This window comes from Opisthocomus hoazin, chromosome 4 (genome assembly GCF_030867145.1).
Source record: "Opisthocomus hoazin isolate bOpiHoa1 chromosome 4, bOpiHoa1.hap1, whole genome shotgun sequence".
Classification (NCBI taxonomy): Eukaryota; Metazoa; Chordata; class Aves; order Opisthocomiformes; family Opisthocomidae; genus Opisthocomus; species Opisthocomus hoazin.
Genome location: NC_134417.1, coordinates 70996118 through 71008664, shown reverse-complemented (window position 1 = coordinate 71008664; position 12547 = coordinate 70996118). Strand labels below are relative to the sequence as shown.

The 12547-nt window shown below is 38.1% G+C and overlaps 1 protein-coding gene across 3 annotated transcripts in view; it reads left to right on the top strand.

Moving 5' to 3' along the window:
- Positions 1-12547, top strand: part of MINDY3 (MINDY lysine 48 deubiquitinase 3) — a 68798-nt gene that overhangs the window by 19761 nt on the left and 36490 nt on the right. For all 3 annotated transcript variants that reach the window (XM_075419431.1, XM_075419432.1, XM_075419433.1), the window contains 2 exons: positions 5757-5827; positions 7016-7096. In XM_075419431.1, coding sequence (XP_075275546.1) covers positions 5757-5827; positions 7016-7096 — 152 coding nt within the window. The remainder of the gene's footprint in view (positions 1-5756; positions 5828-7015; positions 7097-12547) is intronic.

Here is a 12547-nt window from a genome sequence, read left to right as displayed (position 1 = left end):
CTGACCTACGGATTTGGAGTATGCGCTGCTTCTGTTTTGGTAGTCTCCTTGTCCTTTGATTTAAGCAGACCTCTAATGGAAATAAAACATACTTGCACAAAATCTCTGATGTTAGTATCAGTGAATACAGGATTGTTAGCTTTGGGGTGAAATTACAGGATGCCTGATGACCTGGATGATGGAAAGGAATGCAGTCTCTGCAAGTTGGGAAGGTTGGCCAATACACTGGCGACAGGGCCACTATTCAGAGCAGCCATATCAGGCTAGAGAATTGGACTGACAGGACCCTCATGAAATTCGCCGAAGGCCTGCATCTGGAGTGGAATGAGGCCATGTGACAGCCCGGGGCAGCACTGACTGGCTAGGAAGCAGCTTTGCAGAAAAGGACCCGAGGTCCTTGTGGGCAATGAGATGCACACGAGTCATCAGTGTGCCCGTCTGCATCGTGGGCTACATCAGGAGAAGGATAGCCAGCAGGTGGAGGAAAGTGGTGGTTCTTTCCCTCTGCCTGGTACTTGTGAGACCACATCTCTAGTGCTGTGTCCAGTTTTGGGCTCCCCAGCACAGAAAAGACATTGGCATAGTGGAGTGATTCCAGTAGAGGGCCACTGAGATGCGTAGGGGGCTTTAGTATTTTTGCATTTCATGTTACAAAGAGAGAAGATGATCTGAAAGCAGGAACACTGAGTTCTGAAATTGTTCATATCCTCTCTCCCACTGCTGCAGAGTCCATCTCAGGTTCATTAGCATGTTTTTTACAAGGATTTTCCATTATCTGTGTCATCACTGAAAATACTGACTTTAACTGAGGCTCAAGACAGATCCATGCAAGAGCTGAATCAAAATGCTCTGGTTTGACAATGAGCGAGTAGTATAATCTCATTTGAGACTTTTTAGAATTCCACTTGTTTATGATTTAATACAGGCTGTATTTCAGTATCAGACTCATCAGAATGTCATTTGGATATTTTATCTTAACTCTTCTCACCCCTGTTTGGTAGACTTCTTATCAGGGCATTTAGGTTGGGTTATTGCAGTCTATTATTGATGAGCCTATACTGACTGCTTTTTTGATATATTTTTTTTTTATTCTTCCTAGTACATGCAAAGTGATTACTAATTTGTTTCAAGACCCTTTGGAGATTTAAAATCATCCTTTCTTCTGGGTGTTTCCTCTAGCTTTTTTTGTTGTTTTTGCTAGGGGAAGTACCCTGTTTTCCCTTTTCTAGTCTCCTGGCACCTCCTTTATCTTTGATACACAAGGTAATCATTAATGGTTTGGAGACTTACTTTGTCTAGCTACCAAAGTGTTATATAATGAATTTGATTATGAACTGCAAGCTCAAACACAACTGTCTTATTTACAGTTTTTTGGCCAGTTTTGTTCTTTTTTTACGGCTGACGCCATTATCTTGTTTATCTTCTTGAGTGTGTGACAGCATTTACCTTTTTTGTGAATTAAAGCAAAGATGGCTTTAAATACTTGTGTTTTCTTTGTATCATTTTCTTTTCTGTTTTATCAGTCAGTTCTTACCCTGATTCATGCTGCATGTACAGAACGTTGTTGTCATTTATCCCCCCGCTTCCTAATTGAAATTTGTTGTAAATAGCCTTCCTGGTTTTATCCATGTATTGTCTTCAGTATTTTTAATTTTCTCTTTTTGACTTTTAGATTATGATTTATCAATCTGAGTTGTTCTTGCAACTTTCCTTTACATTGGGATAATTTGCTGTTCTGCAATTTAATGTATCTTATTTTGAAATCTTGCAGATCATTCCCTTGTTTGTCTTTCAGATTATCTTTCTGGTAGACCTTATTAATTAGTTATGCAAGTTGGAATTTTTTTGTTTTCTGAGAATACTGATCTCTCTTTGCACACAGTACTATTCCACATTTAGGTTCTCCGTCAATTCTGCCCTAAAAATCCAGAACGAGAACTGCTGTAGAAACATCTGTCTCTTTCTGGGGGGAGAGGAGGAGCAGAAAATAATCTTTAGCACATCTTAAGGATCACGTGTTATGTGTCCTGTTAGTTTTTCACCAGTCAAATAGTTGGACTTAACTGCTGTTGGGAGCCGTCCATTTTCTTCAAGTCCTTGGCATAATTACAGCCAAACACAGCTTATTCACTGTTTTAAGTGTATAATCAGTATCTATTACAAAGTGGTTTGTATAGTCTATCAAAAAGGACAAAGAAAAGGCTGTACTGTTCACAACTTCCTAGTCAAGACTGACTTTTGGGTACTTTGTCGCATTCCCTTTATCTATCAATCCTTTTTGTCATCCTTTCTTTTCTCCTTTAATCATTTCTCCTGCATTTGGAGTCTCTCTGGCTGTAGTCTTCAGCTTCCTTGCTGTCAGTGCTATGAGTTTCTCATGTGGAAGTGTTGCAGGTGTTGACATAACAAGAACTGAATGTGTTTGCTGACTGTTTTCTGAAGGTGGCTTTACGTATGTTTTTCTTGTTTGATTAGTGGTCACTTGCTTTAAATTCCTCTGGTCAAGTGACTACAAGTTGCAATGTTTGATGTTAGTATTATGCAGAGTTGATTGCCAGTGCTGCTTGATTTTTCCTTGTGCAAACATAACAGAAAGAGATTTCGGGTACTTCTGTGATGAGGCGTCATCATTTGGTGAGCTTCTGAAACTGGGGGGCAGGGAAGGTGTTCCCTGGGTACGGGGGAAGGCTGGTGCTGAAGAGCTGCAGACAGCAATGGATGTGGTGTGGTTCATGGCGTATTTGCAGGGGCAGCAATGAAGAAACAGTGAGAAGATTCAGCCGCAGTGCAGGAACAGGATAAATGCTAGATAGGTGATCTAAACCTATCGTAAGTGAAAGCGTTTACTTAATTGAATGTTCAAAATGGCACTTTCGTTATGTTTTTATTCAGAAATTAAGCAAAGCCACTTTACCTCTTGGTCAGCTGTTTAGATATGCAATTTTTAATTAATAAGTAAATCTTTAAAATTATTTTAAAACCATTTTAAAGTTACTGTCAGTAATTTTATCAGTGACAAAGAACATACCAGATTGCAAACTTGAGGAATTACCAGGTAGTTTGCAGATTATACTCAGAGCTCTGACTCTTACAGTGTTGCGTATTTTCCAAATAGGGCAGGAGTTATTAACTGGAGTTGTTCTGGGCTACCACTGGTACAAATACCAGTGAAATGATCCCCCTTCTTTGACTATCTGCATATTCCCCTTTAAACCTTTTTTCTTATTCTCATCTCTTCTCTTGCCACAGTTATCCACAGTAGAAAGATACGGGGAGGTAGATTTTTTTTTTTTTCCCGTTGTTAAAGACTGTCATTCTTACATGAAGTGTAGCAATTTAATATGAATACAAATAATGCTGTGGTTGCTTTTCCTGATTAGTGCCAAGAAGTTGTGACATTTCGTGTTGTCAGTAGGTGGCGGTACTCGGACACGGTTGGTAACATCATTGCCTTTCAAAACCATCTTTAGTTTGGGCCTGACTCTTTTTTAAAGGCTTTGGATTTCTCCCTTTTTAGTGCTTTGCAAAAGTACTTAAAAAAAAGGAGAAACTAACTTTCTGACAAGAGGCATACATATTCACTTTCTTAAGTCATCTTTGATGTTACCAGATCTCTTCTAGAGGTAATTTTTCTTTCTTTGGGGTAAGGATATGCACAGGCATGAACTTTGATTTAGAGCAGCCGGTTGCCCTTTGTTTCCTCATAAGCCATATGAGAGTGATTTTTCGTTTTGTGTCTGTCCTCTCTGTTGACTAATTCTGAGGAGGCATGGGTGGACCAGCGACTACAGGCTAAAGCTAACATAATAGCTTTCAGATACACTATGTTTGTAGCTTGACTACTAGCCATTCAGGATATTCACACTCTGCAGCTGCTGTCGTAGCCAGGATCCCAGTTCTCTCAAGTTATCGGTCAGAGTTCTGATCTAGTTACCTGTCAGGGGAACAAAATACTTAAAATCTGGTGATTTTTTTTTTTCTGAATGATTTTCTGAATAGTGAATGTTACTTATGTGTGACTTTGCTTTCTGTTCCAAGCATGCGCTTCTAAATCTGAACCCTTTTTTTAGCAGACTCAACTTTGCATTGATTTTTGTCAATGATTTTTAAAAAATACATGTGATGTGTTAAAACAACTTCTTTAATGTACTGTTGCTTACTTCTGCCACTCGTTTCTCTTCATTGCCCATATAAATGTGCTATTCCTGAGCAATAGCTATTCCTTAGTTTGAGGGATTCTTCGCTAGTTTTTTAATTGGGCTAGCTCTCATGCCCTTGGCTCAAAGAAAGGATGAATTGTCTTAAGAGTATGGCAATTTCTAGCTACACAGCCATAAGTCAGTGAGGTAATGGGGTTCTGCAAAGTATTATCTATGCACCCCCAAATGTTTTCATTCCAAACAAGTTTGAAGATAGTCCTTCAAAGCACAGTTTCAGGTTGAAGAACTCTGCACTGCCAAGAGAAACATTTAATGTGTATAGCTGACAACTCTAAGGAAGAAGTTGTACTTCCAGGCCACAAAGGTATTGAGCAAGCTAGTGTTTGTAAGTTTTCTGAGTTTTGGGGTTTTTTTGCTTAACAGTAGAGGAAAAAGTTAGACCACTACTATAGTAACAGTTCTGGACTGTTGCAAAATTCAGAGATGTAAACTTAAAGTTGATGAAGGAAGCACGGCTTACCATGCCTAGTGCTGTGAGTTACAATGAAATGCAAAATTGATTTCTGGAAGTCCAGAAATCTTTTAAATTTGGAACAGTTTTTTTCACTTCCTATGGTCCTGAGGCTTTAGCCCATGGCTAAAGACATCATAGTTTTATGCTGTTGTACATGAATGATCAATGTTAAAAAAATATAGTTGAGAATTAGTGTTTTAGAAGGAACTTTCAAACACCGAAGTCAGTGTTCTCTGAAAAAGGCAATACAGATCTTGTTAAATTGATCATTGTGTATCCCATGTGTATCTGCAGGATCGGGTATGTGCTGCTCTTTGTTTAGACAATGTTTAGGGACCTGGTAGAGCTGTTCCAAGTAGACAGTACTTACACTGTTGGCATGAATGTATATGTAAGCCCAGAGCTTATTCAAAGCCTTATGATGATAACTAATTTCTAAGCCTGAATTTTGAAGTGCTTGCTCATTCTTTATTAGAGAGCCTCAACTAAGGCTTTGTAAGTGCTCTTCCAATCAGTAATATATAAATATTTCAGCTATTCCTGACAGCTGTGTGTGTTTGAGAGCTGTATGATACATTAAATGGAAGTGAGTGAACTCTTTCTTTCCTACTAATGAAACTATTGTTTGCAAAATGATGTTTTGTCATTCAGAATGTGAAATGATTAAGATAAATTTAGCCAGGGAATTGTTAAAAAAAGAGGGGAGGGGAAGGAAAAAAAAACCAGATATGTATATATATGTTGTTTTCCCCTGCAAGATAGCTGTTTTTCTTAATTTTTTCTGAGAATAATTTTGGTGTAAGTAACAAGTACTTCATCTCCTAATAAATCAAACAACTTTTGAAAAGAGGCTATGAATAGTAAACTTTTAAAACTGTCCATTTGGCTCTTCTTATTTTATAGAGAGGGAAATTATTAACCCCTTGTAGTTTTTTGACTATACCCTGATGATTTGCCATTGTTGCTAAAACTGCATGACTCCTAAAATCGTTACTTGATCAGTGTTGAAAGTAAGAAAAAAATTACTTAAAAGAGACTTTGCAGTTTTTTCTTGAGTAAGTTTTATGTTTTGTTTTGAACAGAACTTCTCGGTATACATAAACAGGCAACAGTAGGCTTTTTGACGTTGATGGAATCTCTGAGATATTGTAAGGTAAGCTGTTTCCTGCATCGTTTAAAACTTTTCTTTCATTAAGGTGTTGTGAGCTTCTTTGACAGTATTGCTAAAAGCTTCACTGTGTACAAATGGAGATATTAAAGAACTTTCAAAGTATGTTCAACTTCATTTTACAACTGAGAATAATACTATATTAAAACAGCTATATAATAACATTGTTAAATGCATCTTACTGAGTAAATGTTCTTTGATGCTATTTAAATCAGAACTTTATTGCACCAATTTAATATAGCTGGTTAGAAGCTTACATTTTTACTAAAATAATGCTTAATGCAGGTTATGTAGATGCTTGGAAAACTGTGAAGTCCCAAAGTGGCTTGCTAATGTGAACATTGCAGTTTTAGTGTTCTCTTTTTATGCTATCACTCTCTTCCATTTAAAATAAATAGCCATAAGTAAAAATGGTAAAACTACTATGAATTAAATGTATTCTGAATATAATATATATAATATATTTTATGTACTCATCTGTCAACATCTGAAAGTAGCTGAAGTGCAGCCTAGTCCGTATTGTTTCTTCCTGTTGAGACACAGAATTTCTTGATTTAAGGTTTTTTTTGAGAAATTTTGTGCTTTACAAATACTACTTTTGAAACAGCATTAGTACTCTTAGTTTCAAAAGCCTCTGGGATGTTCTTTGCTTCTTTTTCAATCTCTATTGAATTCCTTTAACTTAGCTCAGAGTTAAAGAGGATTATGTAGTTTGCAGAATGTTTGTGTATTGATTGTAACTAACTGTCCCTTCATTTATTAAATAAATGTCAGTTCTGAATTGATTCATCCAAAACCAGCTAATAAGCTAGGTGGACTTCTGCCTCACTTAGCGTCCAATTATAGTAGTGTTAAGCATAGGAGTATATCCTTGTGTGTGGTGTTTGAAGCATGTCTCCAAGGTTGAAGTGAGGAATATTGTTGATAACACTTTCTCACAGGTGTCTTATTTCAGTTAATTATCATAAGCTATGTTGTTTTCCAAGTCAAACAGTAATCAGTGATGAAAATTAGAATCTAAGTATTTTAAGATGTTTCATCATTGTATTAAATGTTTTAGATTAGTTTTCAGAGCAGTTGGGATGTCACTAACTAAATTGTCATTATCTTCATCACTACCTAGATGAGTTTTCTGGATTTGCTTTGTGTTTCTGATTTTGTTTTACTTTTTAGGTTGGCTCCTATTTGAAATCTCCAAAATTTCCCATTTGGATACTTGGCAGTGAAACACACCTTACAGTCTTTTTTGCCAAGGTATGTTAAATGTGATTTTTTATAACCTCAGACAGATAAACACCACATAAATTCGAAGTTCAGTTCTTGCTAAAATGTGAGTTTCATGTGGCGTTAGTGTAAAAATGTAGTCACCAAACCTTTTAATTAACCCTTCCCTTGAAGGCAGAGTTGTTTGAGTGGTTTAATGATATCTCGTAAATTTTGCTGAAGTCTTTTGATTCTAGCTTAAGGTATTGGGCTGGGGGAAGGAACACCAAAATTAGGGTAAGTACTGTCTTGAAACAAACATACAAACTCCCACAGTACACTGGAAGTTTATGTGCAGCAGTATTTCTTTACATTTAAACTTCAATTTAAAAATCCTTTAAATTAATTAGTCTATGCTGCAAATTGAATATTTTTTTGCAGATTCTGATGCAAATGATGTCCTGGAACTTCCCTGAATTCCTTGTGTCTGATAAATGCTCTTTTTTCCCTATTCCATGGTAATAGAAAAGCTCTTATCCTTCTTTGGATGTTTGTTTCCTGCCTTACTCTCTCCCCAAACAGTTTTTCCTAGAAAAGTTTTTTTGTTTCAATTTTGAAATTTGATTCAGAATTTCTCTGAATTACACCGTCAAAGTCAGTACCTTGTCATGTAGATAGCAGTCTGATGCAGATAGGCAGTATCCCTGTTATACAAGTCAAGTGTGCCTGTCCAGAATGTTATTGCACCTTCTAATGTTTTGTGTCTACAGTGACTGTTTCCAGGTAGAAATCCATTTCTAGTCCTCTTTCTTTTAGGATGTTGAGGGCTGTTTGCTGGGTTTAAAGTAACCGGGCATCAGCATCTGGTGCCTCCAATATAACATGGTTCCTCTTTCTTCACTGAACTCCACTTAGGCTGTAGAAAGACTAAAGCTTGTGATTAATATCATAGGAACTAAAAAGCAGGAAAAGGAAGCAACGTGGTCTTGGCAAAGAATTTCCCATAAATTTTTTTGATGAAAAGAAGTAGTAGCTGAAGGCGTGTAAAAATTCCAAGAGTATTTGGATATATACCTTGCATGTCTGACCTCACCCTTTCTAAAGTGAAGGTTGATGAGCGTTTCAGATAGAGCAGAGATGTCAGCTACAGTGGAAATACGATTCCCGTCAGCAGCCCATTTTTTTATCAGTTGAAGCTACATGCCAAAAACTGCAGGAAGAAACTTGGATTCATTGCCAGTGGTCAGTCAGCAAGCTATTGAAGTGGTGTGTGTAGTTGTCTAGATGGTGCTTGATACATAGGAAATAACTTCTAGCTTGAGGAAGGATTTGATTACATGACAAAGAACTCTTCAGAATGGACAGAGGCAACTGGAGTGTGGAGCCAAAAGCAGTGCAGATTAAGTTTGAAAAAAATAAATGCAGCTTTAATTCTTTGAAGCTGTGTATGATTCACAGGACCCTAAACCCTTATGTCTAAATAGAAAAACATCAGGCAATTATTAAGCAGAATAGTAGTCACTATTGTCATTAGCTGAGTAATTGTTCCTAGAAAGCTGGAAAAAAGCAATCTTCCTAGGATGCTGTCACTATGGACAGGTAGTGTGGGGAGGTTAGGGAACAGCACAGAACCTTCAGTGCCATCTCAGGGACTTCTCTTGCGTGTGGAGGTTCAACAAGCAAAAAGTTTTACTCAAATTCTGCGTACAACTATACTCAGAGAAGGTTGGCTGCTGTTCTTCAGTACTCAGGTGATTCATTCAGATTTTTACATTTGGTGTGGAGCACAGCAATAAACATTGTCCTCTTAACTGTGGAATGAAAGATCATTCACCTTGCTTTTCTGTCTCAGAACATTTTGAATTAAATACTATAGATGTCTATTGCTGTCTGCCAGAATATATTTGCATTACTCTGAGTGTGGATCACTCTGCTGTAGCTGTGACTTTCAGAGAAATGTTTTTCAGTTATACTTTCTAAAATAAATAAATCTGTCCATTGCTGCCATTCTAAAACTTCCTACATTTCCTGTGGATTTCAGTTTACAAGAAAAGTGCAACACAGCATCTTTGGGCTGAAGATCACACTTATAGCTTAAAGTAAAAATTTAAAAAATGAACTAAAGCATGTACTTGAACTTAAGTTCTCTTGTAACTGCGGCAGCATGAAACAGCCTTAAACAGTGACAGCTGATCAATTCCTAGTTCCAACAAAAGTGTACCAATGGGTCAGCAATTTCTCCCTTTACTAAAATAGAGATTTTATTCTATCTGCATGGTCTTCATCTCCACATCTTGATTGTCAAAACTCATTTGGTATCTACAGAAATATTATTAGCCTCACTTTACTACAAGGAATTGGAGGTAGAAAGAAATGACTTAGGAAATTATTTCTTCCTTAAAACAGCAATTTTGGTTGAAGCACATTTTATTGAAGAGAATATCAGTAGTTTTTCTTCCTGGGACTTAGTTGACCTGTCGCTAGCCAAACAGTCATTTACAGTTAGATGTTCTGGAGGCAATCATGCAGACACAACAAGTTGAAATACAGTGGGTAATCTCCTACACAAAGCATGGAAACAGGAGAATACTCATCACAAAGTTTTGATCCACTGTCACGCACTTCAGTGGAAGTGTTCTTGCTAGACTAAAGAAAATTGAATCTGGAAGCATCTGAAATGAAGCTTCAGCTCACATCTTCCAGATTTTGATGTCTAAGGTAGACTGTACTGAGCAAAAATACTGCAGCTTGGTCTGCAGATGAGATGTAATGAAGCTGTGAAGGATGGATAAACATTTGTATTACCTAAATAGTTAGTTCTTCAGAACTCTGATACTTACGTGTATCATAGGAGAGCTGAAAAAATTTGTGGGGATAGCTCGGGGGGGGGGGGGGGGGGGGGCGGAAATGTTATCAGGGAACTGTAATTACTACCAGCATGTTTTCTTTCTTTCATTTACAGCTGTGCATATGTAAGGCCAGAAAGTTGCTTGATGCTCAGCAATCCAAATTTAGCATTTAATAAAAATTAAGGGTCAGTATTACTCTTAGTGGTCATTGACTCTGCATTTGCAACAAGGTAGATTTTCCCTGAAAAAGTGTGTAGGTTCTTCATAGGCAACTAAATCCAAGCAGCCATCATTTCTGCCTCTCCCTGCCTGCCTTTCCTTTCGGTGAATAAGAAAACTTCCAAATGGCCTCAGGCCAACAAAGATAAACAAGGAAGCTTTCATCTGACACACTAAGTATCCCTACAGTATGCTGTGTCAGATGGTGCTAATGCAAATAGACAGTATTGTAAATGTCCTCTAAAAGTCGACTTTAAACTTAAAGTCTTTTTTTTATTTTAATTGTAGGGAAAAGAGTGAGAAATGAGGCAGCTCTAAATTACTTAATGTAGGGATGAGGCTGTGATCCTCTGGATCAAATGCTGTGTGGTCAGATTTTGGTGATTTTTATGATACTGGTAGCATAGGAAGTTATGACAAGCTGAGACTGTTCAGAACTTTTAGGAACGTCAGAGTCTGGTCAGACACTGTGTTAAAGAATGCCAGCATGTTGAAAAGTTACGTGAAATGTAACAAGAAAATGTTTCAGTGCAAACAATAGGAAGAGCAAGAGCAGGTTAATAGCTGCTTTCTAAATACTTTCTGCTAACATGCAAGCTCACATGGTCTAAAAGTTTGAATTCAGGCTGTTTCAAAGTGAAAAGACAGCATGGAATGTGTGTCTGTCTGGTGACTTCGGGTGATTGAAACTGTCTATGGGGACACTTAGGAGCTGTGTAAGTTTTTCAAAAACTCCCTTAGTCGGTTCCCAGGTCCTGGAGCACACAGGCCACAACAGAATCGGCTGTCCGTTTTCAGCTGTAGCATTGTGGCATTTCTAGACTTGAAGAATCAGATGAGTGGGGGAAACTCCTGGCTGAGATATCTGAATAAGTTACAAATTACTGCTTTTCAAGGGAAGTGTGCCTGTTTTGCTGTGTTGGGACTATACTTACGGTTTTGGATTACATTTTTGTGGTTTTTTAGCTTTGATCATTGTAGCCTGTTCTACATATTCTCAGGGCCTTTCTTCAGCATCCGTGATAGTATTGTGTCTCAGAAGAAAGAACATTCACTTCTCTTCCTAAGCAATCTTTTTGATCAGAGTTCAACAGAGGGACATCTGAGCAAGCACTGACACTGCTATAGGAGATCCTGAATTTCGGTCAGTGGTGTTTACCAGAACTGGGCTGGAGTGGGGGTGTTGTTGGGTACAACATTTAATCTCAGAACACCCGCAGAGAATGTCAATGGCCGTGAAAGAAGAGTAGATGCATGTGTAAAAATTCAGTAGTTGCTAGTAAGTGTTAACAACTCTGGTCACTGCAAAAGTAACCTATGTATATCCAAATAAATTATGGTTACCCTTTAACTTAGGAACTCTTCTACTTCAGGAAGGTAGTGAAAAATATCTGCGCCGTTCCTTTTGTTTTTTATTCCCATGACCAGTGAATGCAGGCAATCAGATTTTGAAAAAGTCTTTCTTCATTGGAGAAGAAATCAGAATCAGATTTTGAAGAATTCCAGTTCAGGAAATGGTTACAGAGTATGTGGTTTCAGAGTCTCTGGCTTCCGTAAGCAAGTGCAATTGATTCTAGTTGAGACAGTCTGGATATCTAGTAGAAGGAATATCGATATGTGAGGTAACTACCGAAGTAACTTCTAGGCTAAAGTAGGATTTAATTTTTTTGTGTATTGATTAAGAGTAGGGAGACAAATGCTGCTCTGTTCTTGACACTAGCTCTGACCTGGCTAAATCAGCAGTGAATCTTCAAATATTTCTATTAGCTGATAATTTAAGAGCTCCTTTCTGCAGGAAGAGACTCCTTTTTAAAATGAATGTTAGAGCAGGGTGTTTCCTATGAGATCTGTGGTGCGCAAAGAGAATTGAAGTTACTCTACTGGTTGATTTAAGCTTCATGGTGTAAATGCTATTGTTCTGAGCAACACAGTAGTTCACAAGGGTTCCACTGCCCAAAAGAAGTTTCCCAGCAGAAAGGCCAAGTCTCTTAAGAATAATGGTCTCATAGTTGGCAGGGGGCACTGTTGGAGTGGGAAGCTGGTTCGGCAGTAACGATGCGATCCCAATATGGGTATAATCGTTCTCCTTTATTAGTCAGCAAAACAGGGTTTATATAGCAAAGCAATTACAGCCTCTGATTGGTTAGTTACTCTTAACCATATATGGGCAAAATTGCTATAACTCACTGCGATTGGTGCAGAGCTTCATCTCCATGTGGAAGCGACGATGTAACAGGAAGCGGCGAAGTGGCAGTCCCCCTGCGCCAGCGTTCCGTGTTCGCCACTTTACTTTCTCAGCAGTGTTCTGCGTTCACTGCTTTCCAGGCCTACCTCCGGTACAAAGCCTGGGTTGCTCAATGGCACCAAACTGTGTCCCCTCTCATCCAACCAGGACTCCACAATTCCCCTTTCTTGTTTTTGAGCAAGCCAGGTA